At 43.3% G+C, this 12409-nt stretch overlaps 2 protein-coding genes across 2 annotated transcripts in view; one reads left to right on the top strand and one right to left on the bottom strand.

Annotated features, from left to right (window-relative positions):
* The window catches only part of LOC146521164 (protein NLRC3-like), a 482659-nt gene that overhangs the window by 209904 nt on the left and 260346 nt on the right, over positions 1-12409 (bottom strand). The gene's annotated exons all lie outside the window — the stretch shown is intronic.
* LOC146521176 (nuclear factor 7, ovary-like) lies at positions 85-9776 on the top strand. The gene is made up of 2 exons (XM_085154448.1): positions 85-244; positions 346-9776. Exon 2 carries the CDS (start codon positions 363-365, stop codon positions 1737-1739), a length of 1377 nt encoding a protein of 458 aa, XP_085010574.1. The 5' UTR covers positions 85-244; positions 346-362; the 3' UTR covers positions 1740-9776.

Consider the following 12409-nt stretch of genomic DNA (forward strand, 5'->3'; position numbering starts at 1 on the left):
CCCCCTTCCCCCGCTCCGCCGATGGGGTTTGGGGAGTTGAATGAAGCTCCGCCCCCAACGTCATTCACATGCAACAAACAAGGAAACAGACTATTTTTTTCTTCTTCCTAAGAGAGACGCACAGACGATCAGACTGAGCTCAGACCAAACTAGCAGCTTCCTCTGAGTGAGTCCAGCTACAGGAGAGAAAAGTGGAAAACTCCAACACTGCTGCTTCAAGCTGCTGACGCTCCACACACTGAAGGTGAGTTTGAGCAAAAACACGACTCAAAGGAAGTTTCAGTGAAGGTGGTAGAGGAGGGAGGGGAGCCAGGACTGACTGTACTTCCTGTCTGCTGTTTTCAGCTTCACTCACAGACTCAATGGCTTCCAGATCAGAGGAGGATCTCTGCTGTCCGGTCTGTCAGGAGGTCTTCAGAGATCCTGTTCTTCTGTCATGTAGCCACAGCTTCTGTAAAGACTGTCTGAAGAGATGGTGGAGAAAAAAACAGATACGTGAGTGTCCAGTTTGTAAGAACATATCTTCAAAGTCTGAACCACCTTTAAACCGAGCTTTAAAGAACCTGTGTGAGTCGTTCTTACAGGAGAGAGATCAGAGAGCTTCAGAGGCTCTCTGCAGTCTGCACTCTGAGAAACTCAAACTCTTCTGTCTGGACCATCAGCAGCCAGTGTGTGTCGTCTGCTGTGCCTCAGAAGATCACACCAGGGACAGATTCAGACTTATCGATGAAGCTGCACAACAACACAAGAAGGAACTTCAGGAAACTCTGGAGCCCTTAAAGAAGAAGTTAAAGGTTTGTGAAGAAGTTCAAGTGAAGTTTGATCAAACAGCAGAACACATTAAGGTCCAGGCCCGACACACAGAGAGGCAGATTAAGGAGCAGTTTAAGAAGCTTCACCAGTTTCTAGCAGAGGAAGAGGAGGCCAGGCTGGCTGCACTGAGGGAGGAAGAGGAGCAGAAGAGTGGGATGATGAAGGAGAAGATGGAGGCTCTGAGCAGAGAGATAGCAGCTCTTTCAGACACAGTCAGAGCCACAGAGGAGGAGCTGAGAGCTGAAGACGTCTCATTCCTGCACAACTACAAGGCTGCAGTGGAAAGAGTCCAGCGCTGCCCCCTGCTGGATGATCCACAGCTGCCCTCAGGAGCTCTGATAGACCAGGCCAAACACCTGGGCAACCTGACCTTCAACATCTGGAACAGCATGAAGGACATGGTCTCCTACACTCCTCTCATCCTGGACCCAAACACTGCTCATCCAAACCTCATCCTGTCTGAAGATCTGACCAGTGCGAGAGCAGGAGGAGAGAGGCAGCAGCTTCCTGATAATCCAGAGAGGATTGATGGATTAATCTACTCTGTTCTGGGCTCTGAAGGCTTTAACTCAGGGACTCACAGCTGGGATGTTGATGTTGGAGACAGTACAGGGTGGGATCTGGGTGTGTTTGCAGAGTCTGTGCAGAGGAAGGGATACATAGAGTCTGGATTATGGACAATATGGTTTAATGGAATTAAATACTCAGCAGACTCACCATCAGCTCAAACTGCTCTCTCAGTCCAGAAGAAGCTCCAGAGGATCAGAGTGAATCTGGACTGGAACAGAGGAAAGCTGTCGTTCTCTGATCCTGATACTAACACACACATACACACCTTCACACACACTTTCACTCACAGGATGTTTCCATACATTTACACTGATGATAAACTGAAGGTGTCCGTGTCAGTGCAGCAGATGAGTTGAGGATGATGATATTTCTAATGTTGTTTCCTGTCAGTGAATTGAAGCTGTTAAACTGCAGCTGTCCTCCTGCTGCCTCCTTAAACATATTGTTGAAACCACAATTCATATTTGGCTTTCATTCACTTTATTCAAGCCAGTACTCGCTATAGGTCATGTTATGTAAATAATCTCCTCACTGAATACAGACTTCAACTGATCATTGCCTTTTCCCTGTTAGATTCTTGTTTTCTAGTTTTTAAGACTTTGTGTTTGAGGATAAAACCAGGGTTGCTGCAGCTGAAAGGAAAGTTCGATTTAGGAATTTTAATGTCAGCTTTGTTCTTGTTAGGAACAAGCTAATAGCCAACTTGCTCGAATGTGAGCTGGATTTCTTTTTCCATAACACAAAGTTTGAAACACTTTGAAACTATTCCTTGTATTTCATGACATGTCTTCATTGTTGTTTTGAATGTGTTGCTGTATGGAATATGCAGTTTGTATGAGCAACGTTAATATAGTTAATATATTTTAGTATTTATATGTTTTTGTTAAACTTATTTTGTGTATTTAGTAATTTAATGAGTAAATTCATGGTTACGACTGAACTAAATTTCTTTTTATTGCATTATTGTTGGGTTGGTTAAGTAAAACCATGAATACGTGTGCCTTAAAGGCCTTAAAGGCTTGGTTTATGTGGATTTATGCAAATGAGTACATGCGTTGCTCAAGGGGGGAGTGGGAGAGAAAAAAGTTAGTATAGCAGAGGCAAGATGCTGCAAGAGAGGAGGACAGAGCCACAGTTCTTGAGGATAACTTAGTCCTGATTACTCCTATAAGAAGATTTACAAGCTGTGGAATAAATTTTTGTTTATATTTTTTCACATCAGAGTCCTGTGGAAGTTTTTTCCCTCTTCGCATGAACATACACAATTGAAGCGTGGGAAAACTGGTCTCATGGCCACACACAGTGGGAATGTAAAACAAGATGATGGTAATAGTTTTGTCCGGGTTCACTTTGCGTTGATCCACTGGTACTGCAGTATCCAGTCCCGAACGAGCAGCCATCCGACTGCTGAACACTTCATAGGCTGTATCCCAATTCAGGGTCTGCAGCCTTAAAGGCCGCATTTTAAGGCCGATTACGTCACAGCGACGCAACGAAGGCTGTCCCAATTCGAAGGCTGCTCGAAATGTGCCCTCAAATGCGTCCTTCATTTCCCTGAATTTTAAGGACGTGGCGGTGTAGACATCGTGGTCCCATATATCCCACAATGCATAGCGCTGCGGTGGGTGTGGATAATTCTGCCGCAGATGGCAGAAGCGGAGCGGCCGAAGAGTAAACTTTAAGTAAGTACTGAATATGATGTCACTTATTTATGTGCAAATGTTTAATAACGAAGAACATTAAAACATTACTGTTGGCCACATGTCGGCAAAGTTATGTGACATTAGTGACGTTTGTACTAACTTGGTTTTAAAGCCTTTAAAATATACGCCGTTCAATAGCTGAGCTTAATCAGAGAATGATCAAAGCTCATGTAGAACCAAACAAACAAATGAACAAAAGATTTTCTCCTTCATTTCTGTCAAACAAAGCTGTACGAAACGTTTCCAGCTGTTAGTATCATGGTTGCTAGGCAACCTGGGCAGACCGTCCCATTTCACAAGCCTCGCACTTCCGGCCTTAGCGGTCTTTGAGTACGCGGCCCTTGAGGACCGTTAAGGCTGCGTACTTTAAGGCTGCAGACCCTGAATTGGGATACAGCCATCAACACCTCACCATCACTTACCACAGGGGTGTCAAACTCAAATACACAGTGGGCCAAAATTCAAAACTGGAACAAAGTTGCGGGCTAACGTTAATATTTATTGAAATATATTTATTCCTCCAGATCTAAGAATGAATCTTTTCTTATGGACCCAAACACGTTTTGCTGAAAAACTGAATATGGAACAAGCAAAGCTTAATACTAAACAATATATATATTAGCTGTGTAATACCAGCTCTGATAGTAATTTGGTATGGCTTCACGGGCCAAATGTAATTAGGCTGCGGGCCAGAGTTTGACACCTATGACTTACCAGAACTTCAACATTATGCACTCCATACTGTACATAAATGCCATTTCCTTTGTACAATATCCAACCGCTAACCTCTGTATATATATATTTTTAATTGTATGTATATGTATACACACACACACACACAAACACACGCACACATATGTAGTGAATAGTGTTTTGATTTGGTAATGCCTCAGGGCTCCAGTAGGGGGATTTGCACCTCTTGTTCAGTCAATACAGATGAGCAGGAGCTTCTTTCATCTCTCCACTATTTCCCCTGTTTAAGGTAACGGCCCACTGCACAGAACTCTATAAATGTGGCAACACGTTTTACTGCTGACCGTTAGCCCATCATCATTGTTCATTTTAATGGTAGAGGTTAATGGTGGACTGCTTTTGCTGAGGAATTTCAGCTGAACTCCGTTGCTGTGCAAGCTAGATTTCAATAGTGCTCCGCCATATTGCAAGATGGTTTTTCTGCCACTGTCTGTATTTAAGTTAACTGCTGAATGACATATACAGCTCTTAAAGTATTAAATCTTAATACTTTTTTCTTATTAAATCTTAAAGTATTATATCATTACAGTGGAAAGCCAGTGAATCTGTCAGCTAACATATGTGAGTTAAGAAGATGTGTTTATCTTATGTTACACGTCATGTTGTGTATTGTCTAAGTTACGCTCATCAGTTAAAACAGGAAATAAGAGTAACTTGGTTTGGAAACTGTGGTCCTGAGACTGAGTAGCGTAATTGTCGGGCTATAAGCCGCTACTTTTTGCACAAGCTTTGAACCCTGCGGCTTTTAGTCAGGTTTTTTGTAATATTTCCAGATTCAGCTCTTTAATTTTGATTGCCATAAAGCAGGGGTGTCCAAGTCCAGGTTTCAAGGGCCGGTGTCCTGCAGGTTTTAGATGTGTCCTTGATCCAACACAGCTGATTCAAATGACCTCCTCAACATGTCTTGACGTTCTCCAGAGGCCTGGTAATGAATTGATCATTTGATTCAGGTGTGTTGACCCAGGGTGAGATATAAAACCTGCAGGACACCGGCCCCCGAGGCCTGGACTTGGACAACCTTGTCATAAAGTATGTAAAACGAGACAGGCCGTCTATTCAACTAATTAAGTTTCATAGGGTTGCAATATAAATTTCCATCTTCATTGGCACAGTTTAGAAATTATACTCTCATTCTTGCCATCGAACCTTCGTCTTCAGTACATGGGTCGTCACCATGGAGACAGGTAGGGTAATACTGATGGAAATGCTGTTCAACACGTTATATTTATTTAAACAGAGTGAGGAAGAACTCCTTTCAAACAGAAAGAAACCTCCAGCCATGAACATAGAGGGGCAGCCATCTGCCTTGACAACTTTGGGGGTGAGAGGAAAGAGAATGGGAGCACAAAGAGAGAACAACACACAAACTGTGAGAAGGCCATGGTTTAATGACATGCAGCAGCATCACAGGCAAAAAAAAACGTGAAGAAGTGATGATCAGTACATTATGGTAAAGCAGCATAACTAAGGGAGGATTCAGGATTGTCTGACCCAGCTCTATCTATAAACTTTATTAAAAAGGCAAATGAAGCATATCTTGAAAGTAGAGATAGTGTCTGTCTCCTGAATCCAAACTGGAAGCTGGTTCCACAGAAGAGGGGCCTGAAAACTGAAGGCTCTCCCTCCCATTCTACTTTTAAATACTCTAGGAACAACAAGTAGGCCTGCAGAGCGAGAGCGAAGTGCTCTAATAGGGTGATATGGTACTACAAGGTCATTAAGATAAGATGGGGCCTGATTATTTAAGACCTTGTATGTGAGGAGTAGGATTTTGAATTCTGGATTTAACAGGAAGCCAATGAAGGGAAGCCAAAACAGGAGAAATATGCTCTCTCTTTCTAGTCCCTGTCAGGACTCTTGCTGCAGCATTTTGGATTGACTGAAGGCTTTGCAGCGAGTTTTTTGGACATCCTGATAATTAGGGCGGAACTAATCGTGTGTCTGGGTTTCTGTCGGGGAGGAAAAAGAAGGCGAACTGGGGAGCAACAGGAAGTTGCCACTTACGGGAAAAGCCCAGCATAATTCTTTCAATAGCTTTATGTTATTTCTGACCTATACTGTTCTTTGTTCAATGGCTGCTTTGTTCTTAACCACCTATACTTATACATATCTTTTTGATTTGTAAGATATGCGCTGTAATTGTTAATTTGTACAAATAAAAAATAAAAACAATTCTTGCAATAAGTTGTCACCAACATGGATATTGTGTGGAACTGATGTATCTACAAAGCCAGGGAGGCAGCCGGTAAGGAAATGGTTGCTGACTATGTTAAAAGACTTTGGAGCGAGTTGCTAAAGAATCGCGGCTGCTGCTAGCTTACGTAGCATTAGCATTGTGCCGCAAGTTGGTCGCCTGTATACGAGCGGCACCATTGTTTATTGTTGGTCTGCATATGGAAGACTGTTAATGCTTGCATATGGTTAAGAGAAGCTGGTTATAAATACTATTGTTACTGCTTAAGTTCTAATGCAGATTCGTCATTTAATTTAGCACTTTAATAGAAAGCAGTATTTTTCATGTATGTATGTACAATGTATGTATGTACAATTGTTAGTGAATTACATAATTTGAGCATTTAAAAATACTCAAGTATATATTGTACTACAAAGTTTATGCACTGCATTGATGTGTTAAAAAAATGTTTGGGATTGTTCACGGTATTTGCAGATGTGTGATAACAAACATAATTTGTTTTTTGGTTTGTATTTAAAGGTTTTTCACGTATGGCTGACTATGGCCAAAAAGAAGATTAAAGAAAAAGGAAAACAAAAGATCTGCCTGGTTGTAACAGGGCAGCCCTTAGCAGCTGGAAACACAGTGACCAAGGCAAGTGTAGTGGAACAAAAGTATTTATTTGCTATACAGCTCTCCTTACAACAAGTAACTTGTCGAGCTTCTTCACAGCACAAAAATCCACCTCTAATGACAACTGGCAGCCTTAAATATGTTCAGCTGTCACAGACTTAACCATTATTCCACTCTCAGGTAAATTCTTAAATCCCAACCTTCCACCACAGTATACAATATATCAATTAGAATAAATAAATACATAAATACATTTCACATTTTCATATTAATAAATAGTTCACACTTTAATGTTGCACCAAACCCAATATTATAAAAACCCAGAAACCAGCACAAAAAAGCACAAAAAGATTCACCACACTCTCTCTACCAATGGGCTCTCCTGGAACCTTTAAATGGTGTCTGGACCCCCGGGGAAACATTTGCCCAAACACCTTGAAGAGGACACAGGCAAGAAAGGTGAGTAATCATTATCTTACAAACACTAATTTGTAGTGATGGGCAGATGAAGCTTCATGAAGCACTGAAGCTTTTCATCCAATTGGTTCACAGCGCAAAGCGTCTTGAAGCTTCATTTGCTCTAGTAGGACACCTACTGGACGTAAAAATATTAGTTGGCATGAATTTGAAGAGTGTGGCCTTTTGCACACAGCCTGTAAATGTCAACAACAAAAAAAAAAAGAGTGTGTAAACCATGTATATTGTAGTGATGGCAGTATACTGTGTATATTTATACTGGCAGAATGGAAAATGATCATTTGGAAATGCTTAAAATGGAAATGATCATTTACTGTGAGGTGAGGTGTGGTTGGGGTGTGGACAGTGGTTGTGCTTTTGTAACGTTGAGGTATAGACAGCTACACACTGAGCCTCAGTCCTGCCTGTTCACATTTTATTCTGTAAAAACTACATTTTCACTGCTTTTATGACCTTTTTAGTAAGGAGAACATAGCTAGGATTTAATGATTTAACAAATCTTTTAAATCCTTTGTTGTCCACAATGCTAAATGGCTGGGAGTCCTCAATCACCATGGTAACCAGGTCTTCATCTATTTGAGATTGTTCTCCTGAGGAAAGACAACAAAAACAAAGCACAAATATAAATATCACACACGTAACTTATTACAGTTGTATAATATTGTTATATCATTTAGTAACATTACTGCATGCTATATTATCATGGCATTTGATGGCTCACCTGGTCTTGCTCCACAATCGGTGTTCCCCCTATTCTCATGCAAAGCTCTGTAGTGCCTAAGCATGGATGAGGTGTTGTTGTTATATCCCAGCTCCCTGGCACATAGCAAACACTTCACCTTGTACAAAAGTAAAGCCGCTTAACATTAATTGTATTGCACCATCAGTATTATGAAAATACATCTTCTGTAGAAATTTACATACCTTGTTGGGAGGAATAAAATCAAAATGTTCCCACACAGAGGAGGACATCCTCCTCTTCTTAGCTGGCTCCATTCTCTCCTGACTTTCTCTCCTCACTCTCATAAACCTCCAAACTGTCTCCAAACTCTCACTAACAGCAACTCTCCATCAAACACCCACATTTTTGAATGAAGTCTGAGGGGTTTGTATCGCTGTCATAGCCCGCGGCAAAGTTCAAACCACTTCATGAACCAGTCACGTGGTACATCAGCGAGGCTTCGGACGTCATCATTTTCAGCTCCTCCCATAAATGAAGCAAGCCTCAATACGCGCATCGCGGAAACGCCCCCTCAATTACTCGACACAAGCTTTGAAGCCTCGATACAGAATGTCACATCACTACTTATTTGCACCACTTTTATCCCTAGATTTCACACACACATTTGCATTAGTTTTCCTTACTGGTAAACCTTAATCACAATCTCAATCACCATTCTTTTCTCCTGACAGACAACCACCACATTCCTTGATGAGGAGCAGCTGTGCAGGATCTGAAATAAGGCTACCAACTGATTTTAAAATTCCCAATAAATAGTCAATAAATATTTAAACTTCTTGTGTGCAAATCCTTGCTTAATGTGCAATGCTAAATAAAGTGCTTGATAAGGTGCTTTTAATAAAGTGAAAGGTGTGCTCTCAAGTGCTATACAGATAACATAATATAAATAAATGTAGTAAGGGAGTCCTCTTCCTTACACTGGTCATTGAGTGAAATCCAGTTAAACACCTGTGGTAGATGCATCAATCCCTTTCAAGCGGGGAAGCTGCACAAACTTAAAGAGCTTGACAGTGAAAAACCAGGAAATCAAAATCTGGGAGCAATGACCTGGAGCCCTGGGAAAAGGGAATAATTAGTGCAAAGAGAGAATTCGGAGAATCCCTCAAGTTGCATGTGCCATTCCCATTAGTAAATAAACCCAGTTCAACCCTGAGCGTACAAAAATGGCAGACCAAGCTGCTGGGAAGTCAGTTGAACAACTCAGAGGAGTGAAGACAACAGCAAAGAGATCGTTCTCCCGTCTTGTTAATAGCATTACGAGGACGCATGAGGATATGACCGAGGAAGAACTCAAAGACAGTTTCAATAGACTGACAATGGAAGCAGAGAAACTCATGGAGGCCAATGATGATCTGGAGGCTGGTTTCATTGCAGAACTAGAGGCAAAGCTTGACACAAGTGAAGCAGTTGTGCTGACAGAACAGCATAAAGTCGACTTAACAAGGACTGCAAGTGAGTGTGAGTTAAAACTAAAGGAAATAAAAACCCTAGTCAGAGAGACTCTCTGGCCCAACTTTGGAAGTGCAGAATTGTCCACAGCACTACAGGCAGCAGAGGCTGAGTGTGAACATGTTGCTGCCATTAAGCCTGACGGTAATTATGAAGTGTATGATTTCGTACTTGGCCACCTGAAAGAACTGGTGGAGGCGGCAAAGGAGAGGTATAGCAAGTGGAAGCATTGGATCCCATCGAGTGTTCGGAGGGATCTTCAAAGCAATCTACAGAAGCTGGAACTCTGCATACCCAGGCTGGTTTCCAGAAAAGCTGACTTTCTGGAGATGAGAGTAAAGGAGGATGCCTGACGTCATTGCCAGCTACCTCCAGCTGCCCCATGCCAATCATCAAGCCAAAACCAACAGCCCTTCCCAAGTTTCTTGGAAATAAACGAGACTTCCACAGATGGAAGAAGGAATGGGAGGCTCTTCAGGGGCAGGCGGAGCCATCTGGTTCGAAAGAGATCAAAAAGTTTCAGCTACTTGATAGTGTGGATGAGAAAATAACGAGAGAACTTCGACTCACCACTTACAACACTGCAGATGACATCTTTCGTGTTTTGGAGAATCGGTTCGGCAATCAAACATCAATTGCTATTGAAATAGTGGAGGAGTTACAGAGAATGCCAGCTGTTAAGAGCCACCAGCCAAGAAAAATACTGGAATTAATTCAAGCTGTGGAGAAGGCGTTCCAAGACCTGGTTGACCTTGGTGACACGGGGGCTATAAAGAACCCATTGGTGACAAAGTCAATCGAAAGTAAACTTCCAGAGACACTCAAAAGGGAGTGGCTTATTTATGTTGCTGACAGTAAATGGTAAATGGTAAATGGCCTGTATTTGTATAGCGCTTTACTAGTCCCTAAGGACCCCAAAGCGCTTTACACAACCAGTCATCCACCCATTCACACACACATTCCCACACTGATGATGGCAGCTACATTGTAGCCACAGCCACCCTGGGGCACTCTGACAGAGGCAAGGCTGCCGGACACTGGCGCCACCGGGCCCTCTGACCACCACCAGTAGGCAACAGGTGAAGTGTCTTGCTCAAGGACACAATGACCGAGACTGTCCAAGCTGGGGCTCGAACCGGCAACCTTCCAATTACAAGGCAAACTCCCAACTCTTGAGCCCCGATCTCCCAGTAGAAATGCAGTGACACCAGAAAGACGATTTGATAGCCTCCTGGAGGCGAGAAAGAGTGGAGCTGAAAACGTTCCAGAACCAAATTCACCAAATTAGGTAGTGATGAAGGGTGTGAGGTCTGCGGTGATGGAAAGCATAAAAAGAAACTCTACTTCTGCAGGCAGTTTAAAACGTTAAAGCTTGCAGAAAAGAAGGCTGCAATTAAGAAACTAGAGGCATGCTGGAGTTGTCTCGAGGTTCATGACAATGGGTCGTACTGCAAACCCACTTATCTGTGCAAAAACCCAGGCTGCAAAGAAGCGCACGCTGCAGAGCACCATTACTACCTATGCCCTAATGCTGAGTTGAGGAAGGGAAGTGCAGCAGGGAGGCAAAACAGATCTGATCCAGAGGGAGGAAAGGTCAGCAGGAAATGTACGGAGGATCAGGAGGAGTTCCTCAGAAAACTATCACCTGAACTGGCAAGAGAATGCAGGGATGCATTTTCAAACACTGCATCCAGGGCATGCAGCACCACCAAGGAGCAGCCAAGTCTCCTATTTGAAGGTGGGCCTCAAGAGCTGCCAGTAATCATGATGCTCCTTGAGGTCACAGTTAATGCTGGGCAAAAGATTGGGACATTAATTGACCTGGCTTCTGACACCAACTATATAACCCACAGGGCTGCAAGCAGTCTTAACCTGAGAAGTGAAGAAATCACTCTGGTTGTTCATGGAGTAGGGGCAATGAAAACGCACGTGAGAACAAGGCGGTATCTTTTAAAGATCAAGTCAGAACACCTAGAGGCACCCTTAGGTCACACCAACTGGTCTGCTATGGACTCGACAGCATAGCAGAAGTCCACAAACATGTCACACCGAGTCAGCTACAAAGGTTCTTTCCGGATATACCACTCAACGATCTTGTAAGACCGAAAGACATTCATCTGCTTATAAGTCATAAAAAAGTTTGGCTAGCGCCTCAGAGGAGCAGAGTCATCAGTGACCTTGTGTTATGGGATGGGCCACTTGGAAAGACAGTTGGGGGAACTCACCCTGAGCTCTTCGAGAAGCTTACTGTCTCTGCCCACATGTCCAAGACACACTTTGCCAGGTCAATGAGAGCAGCAGCTGTCAAGTATGAGGAGCTCATTGGCAAGGCCTCAGACCAGTCTTCAACAAGGAAGCATGTTCCTGCTAAGCTTCAGAGGTCAAGCACCTCAACCACCAGTCAAGAATTCTTAGAGTGGTGGAAGTGGGATAGTATTGGTGCTGCATGTGAGCCAAAGTGTGAGGGTTGCCGTTGCGGAAATTGCCAGCCAGGTGGGAAAGAAATGACACTAGCCGAGGAGAGAGAGCTTGAAATAATAAGAGAAGGGCTCACCTATGTCACAGGTGATGGCCACAGCGAAGAACCACACTGGCATGCCAAGTACCCCTGGGTTGAAGATCCAGCATCCTTACCAGACAACAAAAGAGGAGTTGAGAGCACATTCCTCCGGACAGAGAAGCAATTGGCCAAGGAGCCTGAATGGAAAGCCGCGTATGCCGCTCAAGTGCATGACATGGTGGAGTGTGGAGCTGCAGTCAAGTTGTCCAAGGGGATGATCAGTAACTGGGATGGGCCAGTGTGGTACATGAGTCACCTCATTGCTCCGAATCCTCACTCTGTCACAACTCCAGTGAGGCTTGTGTGGAATAGCAGCCAGAGGTTTAGAGGTGTGAGCTTGAACGACCTGCTAATAAAGGGTCCAGATGTCCTCAACCAGATTCGGGCAGCTCTCCTCAGATTCAGAGGTGGAGTGTACGGCGCCCTTGGTGACATAAAAAAGATGTACAATTCAGTTTGGTTGGAAGACAGAGAGATGCACCTGCATAGATTCCTCTGGCGGGACTCTGAGAATGACGAGCTGGAGTAATATGCAA

This window comes from Neolamprologus multifasciatus, chromosome 3 (genome assembly GCF_963576455.1).
Source record: "Neolamprologus multifasciatus chromosome 3, fNeoMul1.2, whole genome shotgun sequence".
In the NCBI taxonomy this organism is placed as follows: domain Eukaryota; kingdom Metazoa; phylum Chordata; class Actinopteri; order Cichliformes; family Cichlidae; genus Neolamprologus; species Neolamprologus multifasciatus.